General features: G+C 43.5%; 1 protein-coding gene across 1 annotated transcript in view; it reads right to left on the bottom strand.

Annotated features, from left to right (window-relative positions):
* Positions 1-20,479, bottom strand: part of Glis3 (GLIS family zinc finger 3) — a 426,546-nt gene that overhangs the window by 12,868 nt on the left and 393,199 nt on the right. Inside the window, exon 8 of the mRNA XM_059259342.1 lies at positions 7,999-8,174. Within this exon, the coding sequence (XP_059115325.1) occupies positions 7,999-8,174 (176 nt within the window). The remainder of the gene's footprint in view (positions 1-7,998; positions 8,175-20,479) is intronic.

Here is a 20,479-nt window from a genome sequence, read left to right as displayed (position 1 = left end):
CTGCTCCAAACTACGAATTGTTTATCATACGTACAAAGGAAAATTCCAGCTAAAATGAAAGGATTGCAGATTACCACTAACAAATCCATCCTTGTGGAGCTCAGCAGAGCTCTTGAAGTAGGGCTATGAGGAAAAAAATATTTTTTTCTTCAAAATTCTATTCACTAGAGACTAAATTTCATGAGTTTCAACTACAAGAGAGAGTATTTCCTTCTGAAAACCTGTTATTACTTCCTCAAAATAATGAAAAACCACTTCATATAGAACACTTACCGCAGGCACGTTTAAAGTGTGTGATGGAGAAGTCACAACAGCCGATGAAATGGAAAATTTTCTCCAGGTATTTCCTTCTCGTCAATAAACTTTTGAGTTCCAATTAAAAAAAGAAGAAGAAGAAAGAAAAACCCCACAAAAACAAAGTGCTTCATTGCCAATGCTACAGCTTGACTGAAGGGTGAGTGAGCAGGCGGCTAAAATGATGCAGAAGCCCAAGTCATTGGTTCTGTCATTGATTCCCTATTATTAAAACTTGCCTTGGTGATCAATGGTGACATGGGAAGAGGTTCAGTCACTCTGCTAACTAAAGGGAAAATTAAAGCAAGTCATTCAGCTTTGCTGTACAGACTGACAACCACTGGGAAGCCACAGGACAGCCATGTCTGCTGGCTGGAGTGTAAACCTAGGGCAGTCTTACAGAGACATCCCTGGTAGCCCCTATCTACCTCCAAAATGTATACACATTAGTCCAGAAAGTTTTCTCCAGAAACACTTCCTGAGAAAGTCCCTCAGGAGATAGCGTATTGCTGTAAACATACAAGCGTAGATGTACATACACTGAAGACACATGGTAGAGAAGCAGGACGTTAATAAAAATAAAAAAGTCCATTAATAGCAGTATGAGTTTAAACTATGACAGCACACAGAATGTTGTGTGAGAATCCTAGGGTTGACTGTGAGGTACGAGTGTGCCAAGGCTAGCTCATCCAATATAAGTGGCCTCCTCTTCTTCTTCTTTTAGTCTTTCATATTTATTAAGAATTATTTAGTAAGCACTTACTCTGAGAAGCACCATGGGAAGATACCCTCTCTGTCTTCAGTAAACTCAGGATTTAGGGAATTAGTTACTTTAGTATCCTTATTGATCAAACATAGCACATTAATCTGGTAGGTTCAATCTATGTGGTCAGGCGTGTGCTCACACATAAAACTCTGTGTGCCAATACTTCAAGCATTCGTGTCACAGATGTAGGTTCCTCACTGTTCAGTGCCTTAATCCATCATTCAGGCAGCAATTCTGACTCAAGACGACCGTCTTACATTCCTTCCCACAAACGTGATGTCGAAACGCCGACTGAATCAGCACACATACCTAAATTTAACTTTGATGTTTGTAGAATTAGCAGGCTGTCAGAATTTATCAAGTACTACTTATGTAAAACTGTTCTTGGGGTAATTGTGTAGTAATTAAGTATATGAGAGTAATTAAGGATTTCTGTGGCTCTAATCAATCCTTAGTACTGTATAGGCCTTAATAATACCAGAGCTGATACAGAAAAGGATTCCTGATTATGGCTGCTGATAACATCTGAGTAGCATCAAGTATACTCACTGGCTCATTTCTTTTGTAAATATCTCATAAGTTTCTCAGTGAAGTCAATGACATTTGATCTCTAATCAATTGTATGTGTATCTTCCGAGATTTCAGAGCTATGGCAGGCTCACAGTCCACTTAAGCAATACCATTACTAGACTTTATTCTTTTGCAATCTCGAATATGCAGTTGTGACTAAATTTCCCAGAGAGGGGGAGTATTTTTTTTTTTTGTCTTTTTAAAAATTCCTCAAGAGTTAACCTTTAAAGATTTAACATTCTGAATTCCTAGCCATGAGATCAGGCATGGCGATACCCCAAAGAATTCTTCATGGAAAGGGCTAATAAGCAATTGTGGTCAGTAAATGGCACAGAAGAAGAGGTGAACTGAACTCCTACCTGCCACAACATTCTCGTTTAAGAGTGTGCTCTGATTTCCAGAGCTGGAAAGATGTGGTGGTTAGGACAAGCCGTTTATAATGTGTTCTGTTCTTTGAGGGCTGCTGGAAGCTAGAAACCCTTTGTTTCCCCATGCAGTCAATCTGAACTGAGTTGACAAGCTTACAGATTCATACTGAGGTAGGAAAATGCCACCATTGTCTGGACACTGTCTGGCTCATTTCTTCGGGGGTCCACAGACAGGGCATATTTTAAATCATGAAAAAGAAGGCTTATAAACCCCAGGGGCTGGGACCAAAAGCAAGGGGTCCCACTTCCCACTACTACTGTGCAGGCATCTAACAGCCTCATGGTGTTTTCCTAATGAAACTGGATAACTGGACCATGGATGATGGGATGTTGGCAACTGGAAACTCCAAAGGAGTGAAAAATAAGAGTAAGCAGTGGAAGCCTGAGAGGCACCCAAGAGGCTGGAGGACATGGGCAAAAATCTGGGCAGACCCCTAGAAGGAGCGGCTGATTTCCAAGAGGCAGGATAAATGAATCTGTGCTCCAGATAGGTAGCATTGCCCATTTCACAGATTAGGAAATGGAGAGAATGTAAGGCAGACCCCGCAGAGTGTGTGTGTGTGTGTGTGTGTGTGTGTGTGTGTGTGTGTGTGTGTGTTCAATAAACTCAGCTTTGCTTTTGAGGGAGGTCATGTACTACATTCATTCTGTCCTCTTCTCGGCCTAAAGCCAGCAAAGCATATGATGTGTAGAATGTCAGCATTCCTGTTGTGACCAGGATGATGGGAGAGCTCCCTTTCAAAGTGACAAGGTAGAAGATGGTAGAACAGGACACTGTTGGCTCAACTGAGCTGTCCCTCTACCCAACATGCTCTTACAATGGCCATCTTATCATGTAAAAACAGTAAGTTTGTACCCAGCTGTTGTTACTACACCATTATAAAAAAATTCTGGAAGTTCACACTCTGCCCGAATGCTTATGTGAAATAACTGGGTCTTCAGGAAGTCAGTACTGACCAGTACACTCAGATACAGGAAACAGTGGTAACACACCACGGAAGAGGAAGTTGGACAGCCAGTTCAGTGTGGCTATCGGCTTCTGAGTGGCTATCAAAAATCCACAAAACAGGGGCAGAGTAGACAGCTCAGCTGGTAAAGTATTTGTCACACAAGCATGAGGACCTTAATCTGGATCCCTGATATCCACATTAAAAAAATACAGGTGTTGATGTGCACATCTGCAACCTCACTGCTGTGGAGTATGGAAGTCATCAGATCCCTGGAAACTATGAGCTGGCTAACCTAGCCAACTGGTGAGCTCTGGGTTCTGTGAGACTCCCCGTCTCATGAAGTAATGTGGAGCATGACCAAAGAAGAAATCTGGCATTGTCCTCTGACTGTATGTGCACACACACCCACAAACCCATGTGCACACACCCATAGGAACATCCACATAAACACAGACATATGGCACATCGACACAGACACACAACACACGAGAGGAAAAAAACAGCAAGGAGTAGGGCATGTGGCCTGCAGGTACTCCATGTCAAGTGTGTGAAAGGGAGGGGCAGACGCTAAACTCCATGCAAGGCCGGGTGTGCGATTCTCTTGAGCAGGAAGCCCCTAGGGTTTTGCTCACTTCTGATTTTATTAAGACAAGGCTGAAAGGGTTTTTGTCCATTGTAGCACCTAAGCTGGGTGTGTTTCCATTTCTTCTTTGCTATTCCATCCTTCCTTTCTTCAGAAAGATTGTGAACACACACAATACAACCTTACTTCTCCTATCATTCCTCCAGTTTCCCAGCTGCATCTGAGAGAAGCCAACTCCCTTCCAGCCACTTGCTTGAGTTTCCCAGACAGCGCAGTCTAATTCTGATAGTGAGAGCTTGATTTGTCTGCCTGTCCCGGGTCACCCTCTGCACAGACCTGCATATGAGGTTTGTAAAACATCAGAGCGACTGCACCAAGTGTGACATGTGGTTCCTTTCTGAGGCCACCTTGTTCCCCTGCATCCTCTCCTCCACTTTGGGTCTAACCTGGGCACCCAACAGGACACCAGTTCCTGGTGTCTCTCTTCTCCGCATACTCCACCCTGATATTTATGTTCTTCCTTGTGCCCTTGGCTTCTCCTCCTGGGCAGTGCCATTCCCCCATATCATCTTCAATATCCTTTTCAGGCATTACCTCTATAGACCCTTTGAGGGCATCTTCCTCGAAGCAGGTTTCTTTTGCCCCTTTCAACTACTGCAGTGAGGCAGCCATTAAATGGCATTCTCGTTGCCTGGTACTTAAGAGGGTGGACCAACAAACACCCGTTGAACTGAACTTGGCCTCTCTTTGAAGTGTCCAGAAGCAGGAAGACTGTGAAAATGCTCTTCTAGGAATTCCCATGGCATTTGAACAAATCAGCAGTGAATAGGGCGTTTAAAAAGAAATTATCCATTAGTAAGTACCATAACAAAATGTACAAATATCAACTCTCTGGCAACTAATCCAGGCAAAATTCTGAAGCCTGCCTGGGCAAGAGAATTACCCTGACAAGAAAGAAAAGACCAAAGCTTACATGGTTGGAAAGAGTGTCCTTATGTTGACATCTAAAAGAAAAGATCAAGTGTACTAAGAAGTTGCCCTAGAGATATCACCCAAACAGAAGCTGGAAAATTCTATCAACATTAAGTACGAAAGACATCGCATTCTCTTTACTAATCAAGGCAATATGAATGGGTTGGGTGGGTGTCAATAAAACCAGGGTGAGGACATGTGAAAGAACGTTGGTGTTAATCCTGACGAAGTGTATCCTGTACTTCATAAAAATACAAGTTCAGCACACAATGTCTAAGTTCAGTATCAATTAGCAGATGATTAACAAAGTTCAGAGGGTCTTCTTTTCTTCCCTATCAGTGAGACCATAGACCATCTGAACTCTGCCTAAGTTCCATGTAAGGCAATAGCATATAAGAAGAGGCACTACATTTCCCCAAGGAGAGTTGTGTTTCTTTTGGTGTGCCTTTGACTTGGAATCACATTGATTGTGGATTCAGTTTGGAAATGTGGACCTCTTGCGCCAGGGTAGCAATGCCCAGATATTTTATATCCGTCCACGTCTCGGCTCCCATTTCTGCAGATGGAGGGATGGCATCTCTCCCTGACTTCTCCCCCTGCTGCAGGTCAGACAGAGGAGATGGGCTGTGATGCTCTTTTAAAGCCATGAGCATCTTTAGAGAAGGTACAAAGACTCAATGTGGCCACTGAGTTCGAAAATCTGACCCAGCTTGTGGCTTTAAAAAATGGTGTTTTAGTTCCTGTCACTAGGATACCATGTAACTTCATCCAGGAAATGTGAGCAATGAAAGGGGACAGCTGCAGCTAAAAAACACACCTGGGTAGGAAGGTTCCCTCACTCCCTGAAGACCAGCATATACATTTTGTCCTTATCTAAGGACTGGCTGGTGAGAAATGCTTGACCTTAGAAAGTTTCAGGAACCTGCTGCGAGGAGGAATAAGATGCATCTGTGTCCACATCCCTTCACTGGGTGGCTAACACATGGGTAGCTTCTTTGCAATCTCATCACTATAGCCACTTGGCCAGCTCTCTGGAGCGTGTTATGAATTCTCATTTTCCATAACTCTATTCTGAGCCAATTTATGGCTGATATTACCTGTTTCTCATTGGCTATGGAAGTTTTTAACAATTAAGAAAGTGGAAGTTTAAAAAAAAAGTCCATCATTTTCAAGTTGAAAAGATATTCATTATTTATCTTTCAAAGGGGGAATGTAGCGGAAGAGTATTTTGCCACAGCAACATGGAGGATGCTCTCCGGGTCCTCTTGGTTCATTATTCATTTGTTGAATGAGAAAGAGCCAATTACTTACCCAGTAAATACTTATTTGCACCAAGTCTTATGCTTACCCTGGGGCTACAAACATGATCCTTGTTCTTAGAGGCTGATAGAAAAGGGAAGGAAGGAGGAAGAGGCCGAAATGAAGTGAGCCACGTGCCTGCAGCTGGCGCTTTTCCTACCGACTTCCTGTACCAAGTGATGAAGGAAGGGAGATGACACCATCCCCACCAGGGACTGTGAACCCAGGCACAAAACCCTGCACATACACATGGAGTTTAGTTGACACGATCCCCACACAAACTGGCCTCCTTCATAACCCACTCATACAGTTTTGTTAGAAAAGAGAAAATGGGGTGGGGGGTGACACAAAAGCGTTAGCCTGATTAAAAACAAACTATCAGCATTTTAGAGAAATTCTTTCCAGTTAGTTTTTCCACATGTAGGTTAATTTTTTAAAGTTTTTAAAAATGGGTTTCACAACTGTAATCAAAGCATGGTATACCACATTTCACTGGACTCGGGACAATGCTGACTGTGAATTGCTCTGTTCGTCTAGAGACCACCAGAAAGTGAGATCGCTACAGGCTACAGGATGCCACTGACTGAGAGATATGCCCAGATTTCAGCAGCATTAAAACACGGACCCTGAAACACTGTTTCATGGAGATGAATGACTCTGACTCCCACTGAGCCCACACCCATGCTGCCCACGTAGTAGCTTTCCAGACTATGGCCCTGGGTCTCCCTTCATTAGAAAAGCTGCTGGCCAGGAAGAGAACTCCTTTGTTCTTTTTTATCCAACTTACCTTGAGCACCTGCAGCAGACACTTACAAAACCATTTCCTGGTGTAATGGAAGCTTGAGAAGATGTTCATAAGCAGAAGAAGGTAAAAATGACCATTGAAGTGAGACATCTAAGCTTTGCTGGGAAACAGCGAACAAGTGGGGAGTGGGGGAGATGGATATGGATGGGGCTTTGATTCAGAGTCAGTGAAACTGGCTTTCCAGTGTCTCCCCTTGCTACAGATGACCACTGTCATTTTCTTGTCTCCTCTCTGCTGCTCAGGGCTCTGCTTTGAGGCTCTTGGTCAAGTTTAGCACCACCATACTGCTGGAGTCTACTATCTAGGGACCTTATTCACACTCAGAGTAAACACGTGCTTGGGACACCATCCAATAATCCCAACTGATAACCTATATAAATATATGTTATCAGTGAGAGGACAAAGGCAAAGACTCATTTGTGGAGTCATCAGAAGGTGTCTCAATGGACAGTATCATTTCTGCTTATAGAGAATCCTGGCAACAAGAAGGAAAAGGATTTGGCAGTTGGAGTCTGTCTGGTTGGGCATTTCAGTTCTCTGTGAAGCCCACTAGCGTATGTGCTTGAATTGACTAGATGAGTTTAAATAAAGAAAAGAAACTGAAGCAGACTCAGTCCTCCAAGTGTGGTCCTTACTGAACGCAACACCGACACAGACTGAAAACGGCTGTGATTTCTCATTTCCTCATGTTCTTTTCGTCCTACATGAACATGTACAGTCCTTACTATACATGAAGACATGTGTTGAGTTCCCTAAGAGATATGATGGTGGGTCAGATAATGCTGGTCTCAGAAACCAATTATATTAATAAAGAAGATATGCTTTATTCAGATAAGCTACAAGACGGAGAGAATGGAAGTTCTACCAAAGAAATACAGGTGAGACACAGTCAGTTCAGAGCCAGGGGAGATGATGGCGAAGCAGGTGTTGACCTGGTTTATGGGACGGAGACGATGGACATGATGGCAGGGTGCTTGGGGCTTCCTTTCACACAGTCTCCTGGTAATTCAGGAGCAGGGTGCTATGGCTGGAGTCCTGTCTGTCCTGGAGGTGTCACAACATCAGGAACAGAAATGACTGCCTTGGGCTGACAACAATGGGTGTCATAAGCCCGTCATCTGAGGAAAGTACTATAGGACTCCATGCCTAATCAGTGTGCTAATAAGTATGTGTGTGTGTGGGTGGGTGGGTGGTGGTGGAGCAGATTCTAAAAGCCTGTCTGATGTAAAACAGAACATCTGATACCCACAACTCGTCACTAGGACACTTCATTAAAGGCCACAGCAAAACACTGCCTTTCAAAACTCAAAGGGCTGCCAGGCCCTGCTTACCATGGACGTGGATACCATTTGACTGAAAAGCAGAGTTTGTTTCTGGCTGGTAGGACTTCAGGAGAGCGCCTGGTGGCTGCTGGGTGTGGGCAGACTGTGTCCTCTGCAGCAGTGACTGAGGAGCTGGAACTCTTCCCGGGCTGATGTGATGAGGAGATGGAGTCGGAGGTGCAAACCTGGGAAAACAATTCCAAAAGGCAGCATGACCAACTCCCCCAGCCTTCTAAGTCCCCATTCTGGCCGTACATTGTGTGAAAACACGCTCTTTCAAAAACCCTTCCTAACCCTTCTCTTTTCCTTCCAACCACTGGGTTCTTCTCTGAGACACAAGGGAAGAAAAGACACCAACAAAGAAAACCTTAGTCACAGTTTGGGTTTGTCAAACTTCTTAAACTGTATTTCAAATCCTCTGGGGTTTGTGAAATTCAGGGCCCTTCTATTGCCAGGTCCTTTCCTGCTAATTTTAAAATCCGTTCACATTTTAGGGGAAATTCGATTCGTATGTTTCTGAGTCATTTACACTTAGCTCATAAACATTTTGTTTTGTAAGGCATATCTGAGGTCCAAGAAGTGTTCCGGGTCCTTATTATGACCCTCTCTAACTGGAGTCTCCTTAAACAATGCGTTCTCTCTTGCCAAAAGCAAATTAACTCAAACCTCAAAGGTCAAATGTGCCTTGAAACCCAGAACCTGAGAGGTCGGCTTGGGTTCTGTGCTGGGCAAAGAACATTCCTGATGGGGTAGAGGGAATGCAGTGTAGAGCATTCTTTGTCATAACGTGTAACAATCACAAGATTGTTGGGTTTTTCGGTTTTGTTGAACCCAATGCCTTGCACATGCTAGGCAAGCACTCCCATTGGGCTGTACCCTCAGCCCCAGCCCAAGAGTACTGGTTTCTGAAAGGAGATATAATGATATTTAAACAAGGAGAGCTCACCAATTAACCTCAGACAACGGTATATTTATCTTCTCATTGTGAGGTTCTGAGTCACAAGATTTAGAATGACCTTTATTATCTTTTTTTTTGTGTGGTGGTTTGTTTTGTTTTTCGAGACAGGGTTTCTCTGTGTAACAGTGTCCTGGCTGTACTGGAATTCCCGAGCTTGGATGACAAACACTGTACCCACTGAGCCAACTCCACAGCCCATGTATTCTTGTTCTGTGTGTGTGGACATCATGTGGATGCATGTGGACATGTGTGCAGGTACATATGGGTCAAAACATGTTTATTTCCTCATTCTCCAACTTAATTTTTGAGATGAGATCTTCGAACCTGTGGCTGACTGATTTGGCTAGACTATACACCTAGAAAGCATCACAGATGTGTCCTCCTCTCTTCTTCCCCAGCATTGGTATTATGGGTGTGCACTGCCACTTCTGGCATTTTTTTTTCATGGGAGCTAGGTCCTCAGTGTTTAATCGGGGAATGCACTTAGCCATCTCTATCCCCTCTTACTCCCTTTTCAAAGAATGCAATATTCCCCTTCATTCTGAATTTCACCTACGAGTGTACTAAGCAGGCCTGACTCTGTAGCTTTGGAGATCTCACATCTGGCCTCAAACTCACAGAGATCCACCTGCCTCTGCCTCCGGAGTGCTGGTTAAGGGCGTGCACCACCACCACCACCAGGTGACCTCTACTGTCTTAACAGTGAAGGAAGGTGAGACTTCTTCTGAGAACAGCCTTGCAGTTGGGAATGTCCACAGAGAAATCAACAGGATGCTTTGTTGGTTCAGCCAGGACTGTTATATTCATGGAAGAGAAAGAAGCTGAGGGTCTTTCAATGCCATGATGCAGCAAAATAATTTTGGGTAAAAATATGCTAGCAGCCAGGTGGTAGTGGCGTACGCCTTTAATCCCAGCACTCAGGAGGCAGAGCCAGGCAGACCTCTGTCAGTTTGAAGACAGCCTCGTCTACAGAGCGAGATCTAGGACAGGCACCAAAAGTACACAGAGAAACCTTGTCTCGAAAAAACAAAAAACAAACAAAAATAAATACTAGCAATGAAGTATTTGACCTCTTCTCTCCAAAGTTCACCAACATGAAAACATTTAATTGGTGCCTGTTTACACTCTGCAGGAAGAAAAGCTTTATTTTGCACTAGCAAATACAGGTCATTGTCTATGACATTACTTGTTTTATAGGAACAAATGACTCCACAAGCCTGAGCGTACCTGAGAAAAAGAGAAGGCGCATTAGACAAATTTACAAAGTACTCCAAAAGGCTCTGAAGCAGAGTACTCATAAGGCAGAGCTTCAACGTTTATGTTGAGGGAGTAAGAGAGTATGGGACAAAATGCCATGTTCACTTTGCATTTCACTTGTGAGGGGTAAGGAGAATATCTAAGAAGGCTGCATAGGAGCCAAGAGGAAGACAGGGACTTAAAGCAAAGAGGTCAGAGCATCTAAGCAAACCAGACATGACAGGATGCCTATGAACTGGTCACTTAGGTTTTTATCCTAAGGAAAGAGAACAGCAGCTACATGCCCTGTGCTGGTAAATGTGCACTTTTCTAAGCACGTCCTCTTAACTGGGATTACCCGGGGGGAAAAAAAAATCTATGTTAAGTGGCCCTGAGAGAAAACACAGCAAACAAATCCTGGCACTGGCCTGAGACCATCTTGTAAAACACATAAGCCAGGATTCCCCATATGGAGGCTATTTTCTGGGGAACATGTCCTTACTGTGTCTCCAAAGTTACTCTGAGCTTGCAGGAGAGGAATGAGCAATTATGGAATCACAGACTTTGGGGATAGATGGAGTCCACACTGGTCCTGGAAGCCACTGTTCTTATGGTCATTGAGGTGACAGGGGGGAGGGATTTGAATAGCAAGATGTGACCTATATCATTATCTCGTAATCACACTGACATTTCAACTTTTTTGGGAAAACAAAATAATTAAGACCACTCTCTTGTCTTACTTCTTTGTTTGAGAACAAAAGGCACAACAAGCTAGACGGTCCTCTGGTCTTTCCTTCTGGTGCGTCTACCCCCCTTCACTCTAGACGGTCCTCTGGTCTTTCCTTCTGGTGCGTCTACCCCCCTTCACTCTAGACGGTCCTCTGGTCTTTCCTTCTGGTGTGTCTACCCCCCTTCACTCTAGACGGTCCTCTGGTCTTTCCTTCTGGTGTGTCTACCCCCCTTCACTCTAGACGGTCCTCTGGTCTTTCCTTCTGGTGTGTCTACCCCCCTTCACTCTAGACGGTCCTCTGGTCTTTCCTTCTGGTGTGTCTACCCCCCTTCACTCTAGACGGTCCTCTGGTCTTTCCTTCTGGTGTGTCTACCTCCCTTCAGTCTAGACGGTCCTCTGGTCTTTCCTTCTGGTGTGTCTACCTCCCTTCAGTCTAGACGGTCCTCTGGTCTTTCCTTCTGGTGTGTCTACCTCCCTTCAGTCTAGACGGTCCTCTGGTCTTTCCTTCTGGTGCGTCTACCTCCCTTCAGTCTAGAAGGTCCTCTGGTCTTTCCTTCTGGTGCATCTACCTCCCCTCAGTCTAGATGGTCCTCTGGTCTTTCCTTCTGGTGCATCTACCTTCCTTCAGTCTAGAGCTGAAGGAGCAAAGGAATGAGTGGACAGCCAAGTTGGGACTATCTGGGGACCTGGTACAATCTGAGGACATAACCTACCCCCCAAACAACATGATACATCTGAATCACATAAATTGGGTTAGTAAGGAGTAGAAATGGTGTACAAAGATTATGAAGAGAGTCCAAACTTCTTCCAAGTAAAAATCTAATGCTTTTCTCATTTGCAATGACAGGGTCAAAGGTTAAATTATGACTACTAAGTAGGAAATGGGGAAGACAAAAATACAAGGGTATAATTTATTAAAATATTTTGTCATCCATAAGTAGATTATATTATACTAGGTATGGAGTCTGTATGTGTGTGGTTTTATATAATGATGTTCTCATTCCAAATTATTACCTATTCAGAGAAGTTCCTAGGCATACTTTCTTGGCTACCACATATTATTTAATACTGATAAGGATAAATAAAGGGGAAAATGTGGTGGGTACATACCAAGAATTTAGCATTATTTCATGACCTAGAAGTGTAAAATACTATGCCTTCCACTTAATCAACATCTGCCCATTGATAATTCTGTGCCTTCTGTGTTCTTCACACAGGTGAGACAACATAGCACAGGGTTAAAAATCTGAAGAAAACATTTCATCTGACATGAAATACCATTAAAAGTTTAAGTACAAATTCTTCCAAGTGAAACAAACCTTCACAAAGTAGCCTTTGATTTAAAAGGAGTCAGTACAAAAATTTTAACTGTTGCCATCTACAGAGAAAGTATACATAAGAAGTGATCACAGCTGGGCGGTGGCACATACCTTTAATCTCAGCACTTGACAGGCAGAGGCAGGTGGATCTCTGTGAGTTCGAGGCCAGTTTGGTCTACAGAGAAAGTTCCAGAACATTCAATGCTATACAGAGAAACCTTGTCTCAAAAAACAAAAAAAAAAAAAAAGAGAAGCAAAAGAAAAAGAAAGAAGTGATTATGTGATCATATTTTCAGACAACTGCCAGAAATAAGGAAGCAAGTAAGAATCAATAACTTAAAATTCCAGCACAAGAAATCTATTTATAAATAGGAATGTTTTCCAAGCACAGAATCAATTTATACAAATTTACAAGAATCAATTAAATAACATTTTGTTATTTTAATCCATGAATTTTTAGAATCAGTTTTATTTCTGCCTAAAAACACCAAATAGTATTTTTTCTTTTTCATTCTACTCTCATATATTACATCCCAATCACAGATCTTGCTTCCTACACTCCTCCTACCCCCCATACCCCCAACACCCCGCCCCTCAGACTCACTGCTCCTCTATTTCCCTTCAAAAAAGAGCAGGCCTCCCAGGATATCAACCAAACATGACACAGCAAGTTACAGGAAGACTAGGCACAAGCCCTCATATTAAGGCTAGGCACCGTAACCTACTAGGAGGGAAAGGGTTCTAAGACCAGGCAAAAGAGTCAAAAGATACTCTCCATCCCCACAAGAGTTATGAGTCCCACAAGAACACCAGGCTAGCAACCATAATGTATATGCAGAGGACCTAGCTTAGACTCATCCAGGGGCTGTGATTGTCACTTTTGTCTCTGTGAGCTCCTATGAGCCCTGTTTAATTGATACTGTGGGCCATGTTTCCTATATCACACAGTATTTTAACTAAAAAAAAAAAAAAAGTCACAGCCTCTCTGTTAATCTATATGTACTAAGTTAGGCCTTTCACAGGACCTCAAAAGAGACAACTACTATACAAGCAGGCACATAACAGACTAAGGGAAAACCCCTGCTTACCAGAAACAGAGCACACAAAAGCAAACCAGAACTGAGTCAACCATTTCCACTCACTTGGTGGGGAGTTGGTATGACCTTCTGATGAGCAATGGTTTGCCAAGAAAAGAAGGCAAAGGAGGGGTTTTAAAGCCTCATAAACGAGCCTCTTGCAGGAGGAGGACTTGAAAGGTTCCTGCAAATCCTCATTTACGCACACTTCAGTACACAGCTGATCACTTGGCCATGCTTCTTCCTCTCAGTGCCTCCCTTGCCTGCTCCCTTGCCCTACTCTCACTACTGTTGAACTTCCCATGTGGCAGTGGGCAGGCCTGCACAATGAGGTCACCCTTCCTCAAGATGTGGCACCTAATCCCAGACTATCACAAGACAGAAGGTGGAACGTGGAATGGACACGGTTAAAGTTCCCACGTAGAAAATGGGTAGGGAGGGAGATCAGGTGGGTGCAGAAAGACAAATGGGTCAGCAGCCAGAGCACACAGGCTTGGACTCTGGTACTCTCTCTTACTAGGTAAGTAAATCTGAATAAACCATTCAACTCCGCCAGCTTCCATGGCAAGTGTAAAGCAAAGACAGCCCAATTTCCCTCAGAATTGTAAAGTATGAAATAATTCTAATTTTTCTCTTCATTCAGGAGATATATACTGGTCACTGGCTGAGTGTGCAGTTGCTGTGAGCACAGTGGGCAGAGCAACTGAGGACACATTTCTCTGTATCCCGGAAGCTAGTGAAAGGAAGCAAGGCAGCACATCTAAGACTAAGTGAAAAACAGTACTGGGCTACCACGGGAGTGTAACAAAGAAAAAGCAACGGTAGCTATGGGATGATGGGGCACTGTGCAGAACCTCACATTCACAAGTCAACGGTAGCTATGGGATGATGGGGCACTGTGCAGAACCTCACATTCACAAGTCAACGGTAGCTATGGGATGATGGGGCACTGTGCAGAACCTCACATTCACAAGTCAACGGTAGCTATGGGATGATGGGGCACTGTGCAGAACCTCACATTCACAAGTCCGGGCCATCCAAAAACTTAAACTAGGAATGTCTGACAACTTTCAAGTGACCAGTGAATGCTTAGAGAATGGATGGCTGATGTAAAGAGTGTCCACGTAGGGCATCCTGGGTCCATGTTTTTGGTGACCCAGAGCCTACAAATTGCCCAAGATTATAGTCCTGGTGCTGTGTCACAACATTTAAGGAAGGCTCAGAACGCAAAAAAATAAATAAATAAAATAAAAAATAAAAATTTAGGAAACCTTTCTTGTCTTGACAATTCCTATATGGAAACTAACACTGACTCATCTGTTCATTTTCCAGTTCCTTGGAGCAGTGAGCTTTGCAGTCTGTAAGGGTCTAACTTCTTGGTACTGACTTAATATGTTAGTGCCATCATGGAACATTCCAGGTGCAGGGGATCTGGATCATCTTTTTTGGATAAAAATAAAAGAGGTCAAGCATGGTGAAGGTACTTCCCTGCCATGCCGATCTACTTTTCTACCCACCACTCTCATACAGTAAGTCTAGCCCAACCTCTATCCTGGGATTCAAACCAAGTCAGTGGGATGGGGTGAGAGAGGAGTAGGAGGTGACTTCTAAGGGCATCTGAAATCTTAACCGTTATCGTTACTTAGTAGAAAGTGTATCATAAAGACACTGATTTAAAAAGATCTGACAATGAAAGTGTTGTTCCTTGGTTTGAGGAAACTTGCTCAGTCACAGTGAGCTCTTCATGCCTAAGCTGGTCAGGTACCAGACTTTCCAATGGACAACTCCTTTTGGTTAGGGCTTCTTTCCTTGTCTATAAGCCTATACCATTTTGATATCAGCTTTCAGATATATTTTTGAAAACAACATTTACTGGTGATTGTGTTGAAAGTCACATCCATGCCCCACATTTCTTCCTGCCCTTCCTTTGTGCTGCATACACAATGGTTCTAACAAACCATGTGGGGCTGTGTCATGGCCCTGCTCTGGGTCTTAACACTGTGAGAAGAAGAGACTCACGTATCTACATGATCACTGAAATGGAGCATGGGTTAGTACATGTTTTTGGATATGCCCTCCATCCCCTTTCTCTTCCACTGGGGCTGTAGACCTATCAAAGAAGGAGAACACATGTGAACAGCTAGTTTCATTGTACCCACACAGAAATATCATTGATTTGCTGTCAGGGAGCAGAACTAATGGATATAAACTGGCCTATGATGGATTTTCACAGGGACGTTCTCCCCTCCCCAAGGAATTGTAGGGTATCATCTGTTGGGGTTTTAAAATTCATCTGTGAAAACTAATCAATGAAAAATGCCTTGCCGTTGGTCCACTGCCGAGGGGGGAGAAGAAATCCTTTTCAAAATCTAAAAAGAAAAGCACAGTCTTAAGGATTTCACATGTGATTTAACATCTTTTAAAAAAACAGCCCAATGATAATACCGCACTTTGTATAGCCAGACAGCTCTCCATTTTAGTAGACTTTAGTGGTCTTTATAACGATTTATGAATCACTTCATGAATTCCTGGCTGACTCATCTGGGTGACTATAGTATCTACTTATACTTCCCTTCTGTCTCACAAAAGAGACACTTGGACTCAGTTCAATCCAGATTTGTCCCCAAATGAATCACAGCACGTTACTGGGGGAACTGCAGATTGAATTCAGCTTTTGGGACAATTGGGGGCAGCTTTCAGTAATGAAGAAACGGCTGCTGGGAGGTATGGGTAATTGCAAAACCATCCATCTGGGCAGGACCAATGCTGGCCAAGAGCTGTGTGTCCATCCAAAGAGTTGGGCTTCACTCAAAGAGCCAAATCGGTGCCTTGGTAAGGAGAAGCGCATCTGTCTCCTTACAAACAGCTGGGTCAATAATTATTGTAAACAATTCATCAAAACAAAGACTTAAAAATGATCCCCAAGCCTCCAGGGAACATAAAATGAGGACTGTGGGTGAGATGATCACAAGGCTTTAAAAGGGATTCAAACATATATTATAATGAGTGGCATTTATGGAAATGAGGTCGACAAAGTGATATGCAGGGGTTATTTCATTTGGGTTGAGGGAACAAGCTGTAAAGTCAAGAAAAGACTCAATGCCAAAGGCTAAGAATTCCACAGAAATATGTATTTTTTGTGGTCAACTCTCAAGCAGTGCCAAAGGTGCTGCTGTTTTCCTTTGTGGAAAAGAAGATGAGAAGGAGAAAAGATCTATGTACACAAGAGCAATGAATTCTCTGCAGAAACAAGAACCAAGATGTCTGAAATATCTGGCCCCCAGGGGGGGGGTGGTGACTCAAGTCATTTTTCTGTTTCAGAATCTGATGTGAATGGGAGGAAAAGGAACATGTGATTCTGCCAAAGTCTCCTTTCAAAAGAGTGCTTAACCAAAAGAAAATGTTGTCTAGGCTAGTCTTGGACACTTGATCTAGAAAAATGTTCTCAGAAGAGCATTCTTGCAGTGATATCACCCTTTTCAGGCTGCTGTGAGTGGGGACTGGCCAAGCAGGCCACCTCACTGTCCTACAGTAAGAGAGGGAAGCGCCTCTCTCTGGTCCAGCATGGCAGTCCTGCTCAATGTGCTTTATGAAAAAGTTAACACCCAGAACAGACTGTAATGAGAATGCTAGACAAGAAAAACTGTTATTTTTGCCTAAACATGAGAAAGGGAGGCACAAGTATATCCCACACAGACTATCCTAAACCTTTCCTCATGGCTTCAAAATGTAAACAAGTTTCTTTACAGTCTATTCAACTTTGAGGATCAAATTTAAATGTGACTTCTGCCATATATGGCTAGATACATTTGCAAGCCAGTGCTATATGAAACCACAACAGCCAGTATAATCTGTGAATCTTAAGAAACTAGCCGAGAGGTCATTTGCTCAGTAATGACATGTGCTGTTTGGATGTGATTTCTTCCCATCTTTGGAATATCAGGTTAACTGTGAAGGAATATTCAGTTCCTTCTCTTGAAAGTAAGACTCAGTAACTGACTGGAAAAGTGAATTGGAGAAAGCAGAGTTTGCAAAGGCCAGAGTCGATCAGAGAAGGGCTCATGGTTCTTCTGAGGGGGAAAGAGAGTAACTCCTTGGCCATCATTGTCAATCTGCATCTGTAGTACATCACCCAGCAATGTGCAAGGACAAGCACTTAGCAAATGCTGGTCACTGTTGCCAAAGAACCACTCTGTGGAACATTCCATTGCTTCTGGAGACTCAACTCCCTGTTTAGTGTCAATCCCTGGGCCAGGCTGATGAGCCGCTTGCTCAAGTAATCAGCATCTCTTTAGATATTTCATTTGTTTCTGCAGGAAACATCTATTCCAGAAGAGACTATACTGTCTAAGAGAATGTCCCTAACCATTTACTCTGAGGTTGACTAAAATGGGGGCTTTTCTTCTTCCTTGCAACTACACAGAGAAGCAACCAAAGAGAGTTCTCAAAAAAAGAAGCCCCCACCAAAAGACTCATCTAAAAAACATTGCCTCATAGTGTCTTTTCACCTTGATAGACTCCCTCCTGACCAACAAACAGACAATCCTTCAAAGTTGCAAAACGATGGAACCCTCTGAGCAATGAATGCCCTTATTTAAGAAGAGAAATGACCCTGTCAGTCGAGGTCACACTGCTAGAACCCGAAAGTGGAACCTCTCTCTGGAGCAGCCCGTTCTACACCAGAGAGCAGGAACTTCGGACTATATAAACATGTGACTCAGGCTGGAAGGCTGCTGAGCTCTCTCCCCTTGGAGATTTGGGCTCTGCATAATTTGCTGGAGGAGAGAGCACACTGACAAGTTTGAATACTACCACGGCCTAGCAACAGTACCATACTTCTTCTGTTGCTTCATGTGTTCAAGTAGAGGTGGCAAAAAAGGAATTCTATTTTACCTCATGCCATCTTTCTTACAGCCATGACTCATTTTCCTGAGAGAAAATCCACGGGGACTAAGAAAACATCATCTTGGCCATAACAGGAGGGGTATCTGTTTGGAATGTGGAAATAAAATCAAGACGGCTGTCTTTGCTTCTAGGATCCAAGTGACTTCCTTAGCACTTTTAAAAAAAAGTAACTTTTATAGACATCTTAATAGTTGATTTTTTTATGTGTGGTTATACTTAAGCTAAAATAATGAAACCATGTATTTCAAAACTTAAAAAAAATACATGAACAATAATCTGATGTGAACAGGTATTGGGGGCAGAATGAAGCTGTTTCCCTGGTAAGTGCATACAGAGTCTCACAGCAAGGCCTCCACAGGGACCAAAGTGCCACAAAGGAGAAGATAGCAGAAGGACAGCAACCATGTGCTCAGGTTATTATTAACTTGTCCAGAAATAGTGAATCCATCATCACAGCGGAGTTCCTCTCTCCACTCCCACACTCTCCACGAAATTCCACACATCTCCCCAGAAGCACTGAGTGGTTAAGGCGATTGCCACCTTTGTGTAGTCTCTGCTCTCAAGGAGACCTCATGTAATGGAGTGGCTCTAATCTAATAAAATCATACCTTAAGTTCAGGTAATGTGCTGGGGAAAGGAGACAGCAGAGTCAAGCAACAGAGTGAATCCGGGTGGAGGAAGCTTCTCTCAGGCCAACATGCAGGCTCATACCTGTGACCCCAGCACACAGGGGGCCGAGGCAGGAGAATCACTGTGAGTCTGAGGCCTGTTCTACCTATCAAGTTCCAGACCAGCCAGGGCTACATGAGACTCCATCTCAACCAAACAAACAAAGGCTCTCCAAAGAAATGTCTCTTTAGAACAGCACCATTTGAGTAGACACTGCAAAGAAAAGCTTGCCTCATCATAATGACCTAGTGTCTCAGGATCTGCAAAGGCAAAGGCTTGAGGCAAGGTTATGTTGGTCCTTCCTAGGAACAACAAGAAGGCATTCAGTCTTTGGCCTATTAAAATGGGTAGCAATGGAAGGGGAACTTGGCTGGCCCAGACCACAGAGGACCATCACAACACGAGTTTGGTACTCTTGGTAGGATGAAGGAGGGTGTAGAAAGGAACAAATGATTTGTTTACATTTTGAAGAGCAGGTCTTGGGATGCAGAGCAAAGGCTGATGAGATGGGGGAGGACTGCTGTGGACAGGCAAAATCAGACACAGAGAAAACAGGTAGGACGCCGTACTTGAGAGGGCAGGCCAGGCAGGGGGTCAACACAGAGTGGAAGAATGGTTCTGACTGAGCTTGGAAACCATTGACAGCTCCATGGGTTAGTTAGATGTAAAAGGGCTAGGGAAAAGACCAAAGCTGAGTACTAGGGTTTTCAGGTCTTTAATGATAAGTTAGAGATAGTGATAGAATTAACTCCTGATTACATTACCGACAAACACACTAGACCCTGAGAGTTTGATGGACATTTAAATGAAGGGGAGATTAGTCTAGCAGTGGGTTTTGCTTAATCTATCCAATCATCTTTTGCGACATTCAGTAATTCTCAAAGTGTGTGTGTGTGTGTGTGTGTGTGTGTGTGTGTGTGTGTGTGTGTGTAGAAGCACACATATGTGCACACTGGGAGAGGGAGGGGATTTGGGACTCTTCCCCTCTTGATCTCAAATGTTCATGGAAGCCATCTTTCTAGAAAGCAACCGACATTCTCAGGGGATGCTAGGCAAGGACCACATCTTGACTTTCCATAGAACTCTGATGCTCGCATCTTCATCATCCAGTGTGAGAGCCTGCTGCTATGGTGCTCACTTCATGTCACATGATCCTGGGAATCAAGACGGATGAACTTTACTTATTGTCTGTGTTTATTTGTTACCCTCTGGGTTAGGAATGTCTCAGTGCACATGACAAAGTATCTGACGTCCATATCAGGGGGTCACTCAGTGATGTGCCTTGAGTCAACTGCAGCTCTGTGAGGATGCACAGTGTCCCGTGGAGAACCCTTAGCAGAAGTCAACTCTCCTCTAATACAACAGACAAGTGAGGCCAACTCGTGCCGCTGATTCCTAGACCTTTGTTACTCTCTCCCTAACAGAGAGAAGATTTTCAAAAAAATTTTTTGACACTCAGGGACTCTTCAAAGACCTGATAAGCCGTAACTGTGACGGATGAAAGCTAGAATGGCAAAGAACAAAATGATCTTTTCAAATTATACTAAGAAATAAAATAACATCAACCCCACAGTGTTGGCTTATTAGTCTAAGAGTT

Source organism: Peromyscus eremicus, chromosome 1, assembly GCF_949786415.1.
Source record: "Peromyscus eremicus chromosome 1, PerEre_H2_v1, whole genome shotgun sequence".
Taxonomy (NCBI): domain Eukaryota; kingdom Metazoa; phylum Chordata; class Mammalia; order Rodentia; family Cricetidae; genus Peromyscus; species Peromyscus eremicus.
This window is presented reverse-complemented; position numbering and strand designations above follow the sequence as displayed.